The sequence below is a fragment of the Coregonus lavaretus genome, assembly GCF_964263955.1.
Source record: "Coregonus lavaretus genome assembly, chromosome: 25".
NCBI classification, from domain to species: Eukaryota; Metazoa; Chordata; class Actinopteri; order Salmoniformes; family Salmonidae; genus Coregonus; species Coregonus lavaretus.
Window position 1 is genome coordinate 8,490,884 of NC_140012.1, and position 14,151 is coordinate 8,505,034.

A 14,151-nucleotide genomic window follows, 5' to 3' on the forward strand; every position below is an offset into this window, starting at 1 on the left:
GACCCACTTGTAGGCCCTTAGAAAGTGTGTGTGCCTTAGCCTACTTCTCTAGTAACTACCCTACTTTAGTCTACTCTGTCACACAGCTTGAAACTGATTGGAACACAGTTTTTTCATTGATTGTGGCCAGATGGAGGATTTGCAGGCCAGAACTGAGGCTGGGTGGTGTGTATGTTTTGGAGTATAGTATAACTCCTCTGGAAACAGGCAGGCTGGAAACCGGGACTGCCTGTCTGGGAAGTCAGTGGGTGTTTGGACTCTTATCTAGGATCTCACTGTCTGTCGGTTTCATTAGGCAACTGTAACCACTCAGTGACTAATTGAAGTGGGACCCTGCTATGAACTGTAGGGGGTTCTGTTGCTTGTTTGTGGCATGTGCCCCTCCCCCTTAGCACTAGACACTTATTTCTCTTTTGAGTTGAACAGACCGTATATCTTTTACACATGCATGCATGGGCACAGATAGATACTGCCAGTTATCTGATTAGTTAGGAAGGTATGTCTGCAGCAACATCAAGGGAGCCATAAAAATGATCCAATATCAGCATGCTGGCCCAGTTTCTTTCTTTCTTTCCCTCTTTAGACAGACTGGAGGAGGGCAGAATTTTTTTTCCTGTTTTTACTGCTTGACAAAGGCAGCGAGGCACACTATGCTGTGTGGAGCCTATTTGGTCAAAGCCGCACAGGACAGAAAAGTGGAGAGAGAGCGCCAGCCAGGGAGAGAGAAAAGAGAGAGGGGAGGTGGTGTGTGGGAGTTTGTGTGAGAGAGAGGGAGAAGGAGGGGTAGAGGAGGAGGGACCAGAAAGTCCATTCACATTGGTGGCATTTGGCCTGAGCAATGAGCCGCGTTTGGACTCGGAGAGAAGTTTCCCTCAGGAGAAGAGAGTAGAGAGACAGACACAGAGCTACGGGAGGATCGGAACAAATTGTGTGGATGCAACTCTTCTGGGAGTTGAACGACTTTGAAGTGGACGAGAGGAGGCCCAGTGCAGAGGCAGCTATGCAGGGGTCAGCTTGGGGTACGTGAGTAGTAACTCCTGTGATGGGGAACTTTTGGGGCTTTGTGAATAGGGCACTGGGGAAAAGGAAGTTTGATGGAAAATAGAAACAGGCAAGATGGGGTTTCCACAACAAACTGTAGACGTAGAACATTTGTAGACAGTGTGAGCCATGAGGGTTAGCTGTTACCCTTGATGCCAGGTGGTGTAATTAAGCTCTCCTAGAGTTGAATGCTTTTTTATCTCTTTCTTAGATTTTTGTTTAGTCACACCTACATTAGTTGAATGCACTTATTTTAAGTCAGTTGCGATAAGCGAGTCTGCTAAATTATCAAAATATAATGGGAGTGATCAATCCAATGACCAGAGTCATCTAAAATGGGATAGTAGCCAAGGCAACATCCTATCTATACTATAGATGACTATAGCGTGGGAGAGCTCTCTCGCTCTGCTCACTCAAACAAAAACAAAGACTGTGACAGGCAGAGAAAAGTTATCCAGGAATGTGTGTGTTGTGTGTGCGCATGCATGGGAGAAGAGGCCTGTTTTCCTCACTGGTCTCATCATTGTCCATGCTCCCTTCATTTGTTAGGCCTCAAAGGGAGAGAATGGCATTCAGTATAAGTGTAGTCCGGACCTCATTGTCCATAGAAGCATTATGACCGTCAGTATCATGATGATAACCTAACAATGTGGGATTTAGCATACAGACAGGGGCTGAGAAAAACAGGTCAATTTTCATGGAAAGGTAGGTTGTCTGTTGGACCAAAGTAGCAATGTCACATTTTTCCTCCGTGGTCTACTTTCAATGTTGGACACAGAATGGAGAGGGAAAGGGGAGGGAGATGGAGAAGAGGAGGGAAAGGGGAGGGAGAGTGGATTAGATTAGGAGGGAGACGAAAAGTGGAGGAGGGGATTTCCAGGCTGTTTGTTCCCAGCTACTCATGCATACGCTCTCACTCTTTATTATCTCACTTTCTCTCATTTGCTAGAATTTTCTCTCTCTCTATTTTCCTCTTTCCCTACCTCTCCTCTCTTGTCCTAAATCAGAGGTGCTGCTCTCGGTACCTCTGCCTCCAAACCAGCCAGTAAAACAGAGCAGACTTTTTTTTACCAGCCCTCACACATCCCCTCTTGTGCACTGTATTGTTAGACCCAAACCCCTCTGGCTGGCTGTGTGTGTGTGTGTGTGTGTGTGTGTGTGTGTGTGTGTGTCCAACTGACTCACAAAGAGGGATTTACAGCATCCTCTTGGTTTGTATCAAAGCATGTTTGTGTGACGTTGCATACTAGCCAAGCAGGGTCTGCTGCGCCTAAATGTTTGTGTCCATGCGTTTCTGTGTGTAACACCCATAAATGTGAAGCTTTCATGTTTGGTCTTCTCTGTGCCTGCCCCTGTGCTTAGTGTGGACCATGCCTATATATTTCATGGCAGATTTGGCATTCAAACACATGACTTACATGAAGTGAATAAGCTAAATGAATATGCTGGGTTGCAGCCTGCATCTATCAGTCCAGTAGTCTACCGTATAACCCCCTGCATCTATCAGTCCAGTAGTCTACTGTATAACCCCCTGCATCTATCAGTCCAGTAGTCTACTGTATAACCCCCTGCATCTATCAGTCCAGTAGTCTACTGTATAACCCCCTGCATCTATCAGTCCAGTAGTCTACTGTATAACCCCCTGCATCTATCAGTCCAGTAGTCTACTGTATAACCCCCTGCATCTATCAGTCCAGTAGTCTACTGTATAACCCCCTGCATCTATCAGTCCAGTAGTCTACTGTATAACCCCCTGCATCTATCAGTCCAGTAGTCTACTGTATAACCCCCTGCATCTATCAGTCCAGTAGTCTACCGTATAACCCCCTGCATCTATCAGTCCAGTAGTCTACTGTATAACCCCCTGCATCTATCAGTCCAGTAGTCTACTGTATAACCCCCTGCATCTATCAGTCCAGTAGTCTACTGTATAACCCCCTGCATCTATCAGTACAGTAGTCTACTGTATAACCCCCTGCATCTATCAGTCCAGTAGTCTACTGTATAACCCCCTGCATCTATCAGTCCAGTAGTCTACTGTATAACCCCCTGCATCTATCAGTCCAGTAGTCTACTGTATAACCCCCTGCATCTATCAGTCCAGTAGTCTACTGTATAACCCCCTGCATCTATCAGTCCAGTAGTCTACCGTATAACCCCCTGCATCTATCAGTCCAGTAGTCTACTGTATAACCCCCTGCATCTGGAGAAGATAAAGATAGTGCAAACTTTGTTTTACCAAATCTGCCAAAGATTAGTTTTGATTAGTTAAAATGATGTCTAAAAAATACCTGAGGGGTAAGCTGCCATTGCTTCATTTCCCATTACGGAGCACCCCTATAGCCGTGTCATGTGAACGATGACACGCAGTGGTTGTTAAATCACAGTGAACTAGTCTGGAGCCCTTCCACCTACCAATGTTATTGAACTGGGAAACAAGTCGTTATAGCAGACGTGGCTGCAAATTCTCTGTCTGCCTGTCCAAATACCTCCTAGGCTTTTCCCAGACACACAAAAACAATCTGCTCAGAGAACATCTTCAAAGCTGCAGTCAGCTGAGTGGAATGAGAAACATAGCTTTATTTTGGTGCCAATTTCCTCCATGACAAAAAGCAGTGCTGACTTGAGGGTTATTGGTAAACTAGGCCTATGTGAGTCAGTGTGATCTGTCTATCTGGTCTCCTTCAGAGGCTTTGAGATGCTAAGGAAAGGGCCCTGCCCTCTACGAGTCCGCCCCCAATCATGTGAAACAAAAACGGGACATGTGGTATGGGGGCTATCAAAGCTGTATAGGAGACTAGTTGATTCTTTGAATCTGGTGTGTTTTCCTAGGAATGCGCTGAGAAACACTAATCTACTACTCTCTAGTCTGGACAGTCTCAGCCATAGTTCAGGGATTACAGCTTCAGAAGAAGACAACTGGGCCCCAAACTACTACGGGTGGAATGCATGGAAAAGGGCATAGCAGTCAACCTGCAAATCTGTCCTCCCAAAATAGTGTGTTAAAGGTTTAGTGTACTGCTGCAAGCACAAATTTGTAAGAGAGTGAATGTGTGTGTTTATGACAATGCACGTACAGATGTTCTACAGAATACTGTGTACTTTACTGTATGTAGGCCTATGTCTGTTTGTCATGCAACTGGCCTAACTTTCTTTATCCATCTGTTATGATCCAATACAATAAGTAGAGATCACATTTATTACCTCTCTGTGCTAATTATAATGTAGTAATCACAGTTAAACCTCAGCTGTAGGCTGTTTGTCTTGGCAGGGTGGCACAGTGCATGGGCAGAGCCAGCAGTGGCCGTCTGGTGCCAAACTGGCTGGCTGTTATTAATGAGGAACTGGCTGGTTGATAGACATGCCACAGTCCCATTTAATCATTGTCCTGATCTTAACACATGTGCGCTGATGCATGTCTATTAGGGGTGACTGTACACGTATTTGTACCGAACCACATAACCACACGCAGCCCTTCACAGCTGATTCTAACCGGGCCAAAATAAATGACAAGCGCGATAGGTGTTTATAGCCGCGGATATGCGCCCATTCTTGGTGGTTTAGAATAGGGGGTTTCAATACCTCGTAAAAGTGCTCCAGACACTTTACTAACTTCCCTCACACACATTTCCGCAAACCGGTAGTACCTGCCCTCTACGAGTCCTTCTACCCCCCCCCCCACCCCAAAAAAAATAATAATAATAATAAAAAATAGTATAATTGTAAAGTGGTTATCCCACTGGCTATAGGGTGAATGCACCAATTTGTAGTCGCTCTGGATAAGAGCGTCTGCTAAATGACGTAAATGTGCCCTTGAGCAAGGCACTTAACCCTAATTGCTCCTGTAAGTCGCTCTGGATAAGAGCGTCTGCTAAATGACTAAAATGTAAATGTAAATGTCTATACAGTGCATTCGGAAAGTATTCAGACCCCTTGGCTTTTCCACATTTTGTTACATTAGTCTTATTCTAAAATGGATTAAATTGTTTTTTTTCCCTTCATCAATCTACACACAATACCCAATAATGACAACGCAATTTTTGAAAATAAAATGTTAAATATTACATTTACATAAGTATTCAGACCCTTTACTCAGTACTTTGTTGAAGCACCTTTGGCAGTGATTACAGCCTCGAGTCTTCTTGGGTATGACGCTACAAGCTTGGCATTCCTGTATTTGGGAAGTTTCTGCCGTTCTTCTCTGCAGATCCTCTCAAGCTTTGTCAGGTTGGATGGGGAGTGTCGATGCACAGCTATTTTCAGGTCTCTTCAGAGATGTTAGATCGGGTTCAAGTCCGGACTCTGGCTGGGCCACTCAAGGACATTCAGAGACTTGTCCCGAAGCCACTCCTGTGTTGTCTTGGCTGTGTGCTTAGGGTCGGTGTCCTGTTGGAAGGTGAACCTTTGCCCCAGTCTGAGGTCCTGAGAGCTTTGGAGCAGGTTTCCATCAAGGATCTCTCTGTACTTTGCTCTGTTCATCTTTCCCTCAATCCTGACTAGTCTCCCAGTCCCTGCTGCTGAAAAACATCCCCACAGCATGAAGCTGCCACCACCATGCTTCACCGTAGGGATGGTGCCAGGTTTCCTCCAGACGTGACGCTTAGCATTCAGGCCAAAGAGTTCAATCTTGTTTCTCATGGTCTGAGTCCTTTAGATGCCTTTTAGCAAACTTCAAGCGGGCTGTCATGTGCCTTTTACTGAGGAGTGGCTTCGTCTGGCCACTCTACTATAAAGGCCTGATTGGTGGAGTGCTGCAGAGATGGTTGTCCTTCTAGAAGGTTCTCCCATCTCCACAGATAAACTCTAGAGCTCTGTCAGAGTGACCATCGGGTTCTTGGTCACCTCCCTGACCAAGGCCCTTCTTCCCTGATTGCTCAGTTTGGCCAGGCGGCCAGCTCTAGGAAGAGCTTGGTGGGTCCAAACTTCTTCCATTTAAGAATGATGGAGGCCACTGTGTTCTTGGGGACCTTCAATGCTGCAGAAATGTTTTGGTACCCTTCCCCAGATCTTTGCCTCGACACAATCCTGTCTCGGAGCTCTACGGACAATTCCTTCGACCTCATGGCTTGGTTTTTGCTCTGACCTGCACTGTCAACTGTGGGACCTTATATAGACAGGTGTGTGCCTTTCCAAATCATGTCCAATCAATTGAATTTACCACAGGTGGACTCCAGTCAAGTTGTAGAAACATGTCAAGGATGATCAATGGAAACAGGATGCACCTGAGCTCAATTTTGAGTCTCATAGCAAAGGGTCTGAATACTTATGTAAATAAGGTATTTCTGTTTTTTATTGTTAATACATTTGCAAACATTTCTAAAAACCTGTTTTCACTTTGTCATTATGGGGTATTGTGTTTAGATTGATGCAGAAAAACATTAATTTAATCAATTTTAGAATAAGGCTGTAACGTAACAAAATGTGGGGAAGGGGTCTGAATACTTTCTGAATGCACTGTATAAGCAAGCCAAAGCCGACGTTGTCAATGAATTGGCCAATGTAGTCAGTGTTGTGCTTACTACAGATGGATGGACCTCCAGGGCTACAGAGCGCTACTTGACAGTGACAGCCCATCAGCCATCACATTACCCCAGAGTGGGTACATTGCTATAGACACACCCCCTTTATGACAAAGCAGTGCACACAAGCGTGCATCTTTTTCTCTTTGTAAGAAAATCATAGTGTATGTATGTATGTATAGTATAGGCCATGTTTACATATTGATTTCACACACATATTGCACTTTATTTTTCTGTGTTGGTTTTCATGATTGTTTTCACAATCAGGAATACCAACAGCTTGTATTTTCTTAAATAAATACAACTTTGACAGTAACTGTTGGCATTTCATTTTCCCACTGTACCGATACCGAACCGTGACCCCAAAACCAAAATAAGCACCGAACCGTGAGTTTGGTGAACCGTTACAACCCTAATGTGTATACAGAAGGCATTCATACAACTATGTGTGACAGGGCTACAACTGACACAGTTTCACTAACACATTCTAGTCCCAAAGTACATGTGGAAAATGACTTTACATAGTTTAGGGCTAGCGCAGTATCTGAGTTTAGATCCTGACTTCGAAGAGCTCTGACACTCAACTTTCTCCAACAGGACACACCTGTCCCTGGGACATCCGCTCTGGATGACTCATACAGTAGTGATGATGTATTTAACATGCACAGCTGCGTGCCAGCAAACACAGTGCCTATCTCCTGTCTACTATTGTATTCCTGTCACCACCAAATGCTGTGCCTTGGGACTGATGATGTCACAGTCTGTGTACTGTGTAGTATCGCTGTTTGGATGAGTAGATCATCTGATTTAGATGAGATCACTGGTTGGTACCTCACTGGCATCAGCTAATGGGGGTCTTAATAAATCAAATCATATCACTAATAGTTGTTTACTTACCTGTTCATGTACAGCAGCTTTTGACTTTTGAATGAGATATCATTACCAATTGAGTACCCTACGATTGTAATTCTCTCCCCCTAGTTTGCATGTCATTGTTTTGAAAGGAGGTTGAAGGAATGTAGGGAGACAGACAGTTGCTTCCCGTCAGAGACCATTTCCGATATGAGGCCTGAAGCCCATGTTTGTGCTGCTCTGTCTGTGTGGCTGTATGTCTACTTGATGTTCATTTAACTGTAGTTTGTATCCATGCAGTTTTAATGGTTTTACCAGAGTCAAAGTTTTCTGTAATGTAGAATATTTTACTTCACAGCGAAGCATGTCTGTGAACATTCTTTAGGGAATCATGGAGTCCTGTCTCTATAGAACACATTTCTATCTGCAACGTTCAGAACGCTGAGCCCTCCTGAACACGACCCTGGATGGTTCGATAGTCCAAATATGCGCCCTCTGGTGTATATTCCTAATATTCCTACTTTAAAGCTTTATTGTTTTGCTGCTTTGAAAGTTCCCATTCAAATCCAATCAAAATCACATCACATTTTATTTGTCACATGCGCCGAATACAACAGGTGTAGACCTTACCGTGAAATGCTTACTTACAAGACCTTAACCAACAATGCAGTTAAGAAAAATATTTACTAAATAAACTAAAGTAAAAAATAAAAGAGCAACGATAAAATAACAATAATGAGGCTAAATAGAGGGGGTACCGGTACCGAGTCAATGTGCGGGGGTACAGGTTAGTTTGAGGTAATTAAGGTAATATGTGCATGTAGGTAGGGGTAATCATTTGACTGACTGTGTACCTGTTTCTCCCTCTGTCCCCCAGATCGTGTGGGTGTCCCACTGAGCAACAGCCACCATGGCCCTGGTTCAGGCTCTGTCCATCCCTGCTGAGCGCCACCACACCCCCAGCCTCAGCGGAACCCCCCACTGCCGCCCCTCTGCCCCCCACACGCCCCCCAACCTACCCTCCAACTCCAAGGAGGCCATGGGCTCAGTCAGCAGCCTCATCGCCCACCGCCCCGGCCCGGCCCACCTGGTTCGTCACTACCGGCCCATTGATGTTGGCCCCGAGCCGGGCGCCACCAGGCTCCACAGAACCACGTTGGGCGCCACTTCCTGCCTGGCCTCCGTTGACACATCCCAGGATCCACTGCTCAGTAACTTCACTCCGCCTGGCAACAGGAAGCCCTTGATGGTGATTGGCTCCAGTAAGGACAGCGGGACCATTGGAAATTACTCGTATCTGAACCAGGACTATGTGGGAGACTGGAATGAAAACACTGTGGTTCATGGAAGCCCTGGGGCCGGGATTGACACAGGGAAGGCCAAGGATGGGCAGCTGGGGAGCCTCAACAGGAATATGGAAGAACCCCCGCCCAAACTGGTCCCCGTGTCAGGGAAGCTGGAGAAGGTGAGTGTGGCCTTGTTCAGGCTATATGGAACAGTCATTGTCTCTTTGAATGTACAGTAGATCAATCCACTCTCACAATAACACGATTAGAAGAAATGAATCAAACATTCACTGAATATACATTATTTACAACCTCTTACCCAACAAACCATTTGGTCTTTCCCTCTCAGAACATGGAGAAAACAGTGATCCGGCCGACTGCCTTCAAACCCGTCGTCCCCAAGAGCCGCAACTCCATGCAGTTCCTTTCCCCTCGCCACGACAGGGCCAGTCTATCAGACTGCCAGAACAACCTCAACCTGTTGTCACCTGGTAGCCAGATGGACACCTTGTCGCCCTGCTCGGAGAATCGCAACTCCTACAGCGGCGGGCGCCACACGGGCGGGGGCAGCCAGACCTGCTCCATGTCTGACTCTGGACGGAACTCCCTGTCGAGCCTGCCCCCCTATGGTAGCATCCCCTACAGCCTGGCGCCCGCAGACACCCCGCCTGGTAGTGGCCACCTGGAGCCAATGAAGACTGCACACGGGCACTCCAACTCGGACAGCGGGCGCTCCTCGTCCAGTAAGAGCACAGGGTCGGTGAGCGGACGCAGCCAGCCCCTGTCAGACAGCGGGTCAAGCGGGCGCTCGCCAGCCCCTGTGGAGGGGGGGTACGAGGGGGTGGTGAGGGACCTGGAGGATAAGCTGAGGGAGAGAGACGTGGAGCTGCAGCAGCTCCGAGACAACCTGGACGAGAACGAAGTGGCTATCTGCCAGGTACGTGGGAAGATGGACCGAAGAGCATTGGAAACATTATCTTGTCTTATATTGTAAAATGCATGAAGACACCAAGCTCCTCTCCCTCTTGCGCCCTCTCTCACACCATGTACTATCACACACAAAATGACAAATGTCATGACTTATTGGGACACTCAATCCATTACAATCACCACACACACACACGCATGCATGCACACACACAATGAAACCCTCACACAATGCCACCCTCGCCTACCCACCCCTGGTCTCCCCTGTATCCCCTCTTTCCCCAGGTTTATGAGGAGAAGCAGAAGCGCTGTGAGCTGGAGCTGGAGGAGTTGCGTCAGAGCTGCGCCACACGGATGCAGACCCAGTCCCAGAAGGCCCAGCGTGCCCAGCAGGTGCTCCAACTGCAGGTCTTCCACCTGCAGCAGGAGAAGAAGAAGCTCCAGGAGGACTTCGGCCAGCTGCTGCAGGAGAGGGAGAAGCTGGAAGAGCGCTGTACCTCCTACGAGCACGAGAAGATCCAGCTAGGGCCCAGGCTGGAGGAGACCACGTGGGAGGTTAGATGGACCCTCATACTGTCTGTGGCCCCATTCCAAATCCACCCCTAGTCCCTACCTCCTAGGTCTTAGGCACTTCTGTAGATCTTGTAGATGAAGCGGCTGAGGGTCTGCCCCAATGCTAGCAGTATGTGTCTACTCAGGTACTCCAGTATAGACAATAAAGATAGTGAATTTTACACAATCTATAAATACCACTGTAATTCCTTTTGAGTCTTTTTTGTCACAGTCGGACAGGCAATTAAATTAAATGATTTAGTACAATGGGTCACCGATAGTGTAGTACAAATGGTACCCTCAGTAATGTGCTGCCCCAGGCATGTTTGACGTGCTAGAGCCTGGCACAGTGTCGCACCGGCATTAATCACATAACAAAGACACCAAGCTTCTCGCTCTCTCTCGAATGTATTCCCTCATACACTGAGTGTACAAACATTAGGAACATCTTCCTATTATTGAGTTGCACCCCCTTTTGCCCTCAGAACAGTCTCAATATGTAGGGGCATGGACTCTACAAGGTGGAGAAAGTGTTCCACAGGGATGCTGGCCCATGTTGACTCCAATGCTTCCTACAGTTGTGTCAAGTTGGTTGGATGTCTTTTGGGTGGTGAACCATTCTTGATACACACGGGAAACTGTTGAGTGTGAAAAACCCAGCAGTGTTGCAGTTCTTGACACAAACCGGTGCGTCTAGCGCCTACTACCATACCCTGTTCAAAAGCACTTAAATATTTTGTCTTGCCTATTCACCCTCTGAATGGCACACATACGCAATCCATGTCTCAAGGCTTTAAAATCCTTCTTTAACCCGTCTTCTCCCCTTTATCTACACTGATTTGAAGTGGATTTACAAGTGACATCAATAAGGGATCATAGCTTTCTGCTGGATTCACCTGGTCAGTCTAAGTCATGGAACGACTTCCTAATGTTTTGTACACTGTGTATATTGTCATATTCCCTCATATATTCATAGGACTTTGTGGTGTAAGTCCTCTATATATGACACTAGTTGTGTTTCCTCCAGGTGTGTCAGAAGTCTGGGGAGATCTCCCTGCTGAAGCAGCAGCTGAAGGATGTCCAGGGGGAGCTGGCTCAGCGCATGGGGGAGATCGTCTCTCTGCGTGGACAGCTTCGGGACTCCCGTGGCGAGCTCACCACCAGCCAGACCCTGCTGCAAGAGGCAACCACTGCCGGCCACACACGCACCATGGAGCTGGAGGTGTGCCAGAACGAGCTGCAGCGCCGCAAGAGTGAGACCCAGCTCCTCCGCCAGAAGGTGGGCCGACTGGAGGAGGAGATGGCCCGCCTCCATGCTGCCGCCAATCAGACAAGCCTCCAGAGCCCCACCCACAATGGTGGTGGAGGCAGACAGTGCCAGGCCTTCCCGGAGGGGGAGGAGCCACACTTGTTGACCTATAAAAGCGACGAGGCCAGGGCGTATGAGAGCGAGGCCCTCCAGAGCCTCCGGCTGCAGATGGACGGTCTGGGGGCGGAGTTAGCCACAGAACGCCAGCGGGGAGAGGAGCAGGCGTGCAGCTTTGAGAAGGAGCACAGGGTCTGGCAGGAGGAAAAGGACAAGGTGATCCAGTATCAGAAGCAGCTGCAGCAGAACTACGTGGGGATGTACCGGAGGAACCGGGCGCTGGAGCGCATGCTGCGCAAGCTCAGTCTAGAACTGGAGACCCGGGACGAGCTGGAGGAGCAGGATGAAGGCAGCGGCAACGAGATCAACTTTGACGAGATCACTGCTACTGAGATCTGACACCACCACCTCTCTGTGTCTCCTTCTCCGTCTCTATCAGCCATATGCATCTGATCCCCTAGGAGCGTCTATAGGAAGCCAGATAGCCTCTATAATTACTTAGTAGGTCAGGATCCTTCAGTATATGTCCTTCAGGGTCTCTACAGTATGTAGTAATCTGTCTATAGTTGGTCTACTCTCTGTATGTTCCTGCTCTTCCACGCCGTCTCACTGTCTCATTAGTATGGTTGACTCCCACTGGCTAATGTCGCTACACACACACCCTTCTGTCACTCACAGGCATAGGGATCTGATGTGACTGAATGAGAGTTCACCTACCGGGAGAGTGATTTTGAAGTCGGATGAGTCTCGTACAGCATGGAGGGAGTACGTCCTGCCTTTTTGAGCAATTCCTAGAATGACTCACTGAACATCATGTAAACACATGGGGAGGCTCGGCTCTCTTCCTACTCCCTAGGAATTTGTACTTCCTCCTTATTCACTGTGGGTGGTCTCGTGTTCTTGGTAGGCAGAGCTTGATAACACTAGTGTTCTTCGGCATGTTGTTTTCAGATACTACAGGTTCAATGGCAAAACATTTTACCATTACCAAAAGTCTCCTCATTCAATGTGACACATTTAAGTATCTAAATATGTACCTTAGTGGTCTTGAATTTCTCTATCTACACAGTATCTCTAGCTAGCAAACCAGAAACCGTGGAAATTCAAGGTAAAAGTCACTAAAGCACACTCAGATATGCTTTCTATTGTTGTGAAGAGTAGCTACTTTACCTTTGATCTCCCTTCACCGAAGTACAAAAGCATGGATGGATTCATCTCTATGGATATTTGTGTTTCTCTGTCAATATTTGTATGCTGCACTGGCTGTTTGTGAAGGTGCTTTTTGTATAGGCTGTGAGAGAGGACATGGACTAAGTGATAGATGTTTCGGGCTCTATTTAATCCATATCACAGAAGTTCCGCGTTACAGCGTAATTGAAATTTAAAGGCAATGTTCCCGTGTAAGCAGAGACTGCATTCACGTTAAACGCTGTATAGGTCGGAACAATCGAAAATGACCTTTACATTTCTATCGCGCAATCTGTAACGCTTCAGTGATACAGATTTAATAGAGCCCGTAGTCTTTTATAAAGTGAAATTAGACTGACCATGATATGACTTATCTTTTCATCAACTTCTGTATAAAAAAAGCACACCCATTCACAAGAGGAAGACACTTAAATGTCCCATATCGCTGTTAACCCTTCATTGTAGATATCCTTAATACTGACATCGTTATATGGTGATATATAATAGATTTCTTACAGAGATATTATCTATTTCAAAATAAACATAGCTACTGTGAATAGACCAAAGCAATGTCACATGTCCAGTTGGTTCTTTACAGTACCATGTCTGCATATTGGTGTATGTGTGAATGCTACTCATGGTTCTATAATACAATTTTTTATCCACAGTATTTGTATGAAGATATTAAATGTATATTTTCATGCTGTAAATTTCTTGTACCAACTGACTGTTTTTAATAAAACAAACGATAAAACGAATAGCTGCTTTTCAAATGGATTACTGATGGCTGGCTCAACTTCATTTTATGACATTTGTTACATAATTTAATCAATGTAATTATCAAAAAGCATGTATTGAGTGGTTGATTCTATTAGGTCAGACAAGGAACATCAAGCCACAGAAGTAAAAAAATATCAGTTGCTCTTTTATTTTATGTTAAGCCCTGTTTATACACATACATTGTGATAACATGTCACTCTCCTCCTGTATCTAGATTGTGTAGCCTGTAGACACTTCTCTTGATGCCAAGAATGAGAAACTTAGGGCATGTTTACACCTGATATCAAGATGATCACTATATGTTCATGGCTCGGTGCCTCTATACATTACCATCAACTGACAGGTGGATCTGATCCAAGCCTGCCATCTTCTGGTCACAAGCAGCAATCCCAACCACCTCTCCACACTGGCTCCGACAGACAACCATTAGTTCAGTTCACAGCAGTCCTGGAAAGCACTTGGATTACAGTTTGCATAAATTAGCCGGTGTGTTTAATGATTTAAGTATTGTTCTAAGAAATGTCTATATATAGACGTGTATATTTTTTTTTGCATAATTTATGAAAGTGTCCGATGTGATAAATAATACATAACTAATGTAAAAGGAAGGACTGTGTGAACTGGTCTACTATTGGCTCAG

General features: G+C 46.2%; 1 protein-coding gene across 1 annotated transcript; it reads left to right on the top strand.

Annotated features, from left to right (window-relative positions):
• Window positions 1–893: 893 nt before the first annotated feature.
• Window positions 894–13,489, top strand: LOC311100631 (leucine zipper putative tumor suppressor 2 homolog). Its single transcript, XM_084141556.1, has 5 exons — window positions 894–1,019; window positions 8,290–8,877; window positions 9,048–9,635; window positions 9,911–10,180; window positions 11,205–13,489. The coding sequence occupies exons 2-5, from the start codon at window positions 8,323–8,325 to the stop codon at window positions 11,940–11,942; spliced, it is 2,151 nt and encodes a 716-aa protein (XP_083997682.1). The 5' UTR covers window positions 894–1,019; window positions 8,290–8,322; the 3' UTR covers window positions 11,943–13,489.
• The last annotated feature ends 662 nt before the right edge of the window (window positions 13,490–14,151 follow it).

Excerpts from the sequence above, each read along its gene's own strand:
- LOC311100631 (XM_084141556.1), top strand. The coding sequence starts at position 8,323 with ATGGCCCTGGTTCAGGCTCTGTCCATCCCTGCTGAGCGCCACCACACC. Across the intron at positions 8,878-9,047 it reads TGTCAGGGAAGCTGGAGAAG|AACATGGAGAAAACAGTGAT; the intron begins GTGAGTGTGGCC and ends TTTCCCTCTCAG. Across the intron at positions 10,181-11,204 it reads TGGAGGAGACCACGTGGGAG|GTGTGTCAGAAGTCTGGGGA; the intron begins GTTAGATGGACC and ends TGTTTCCTCCAG.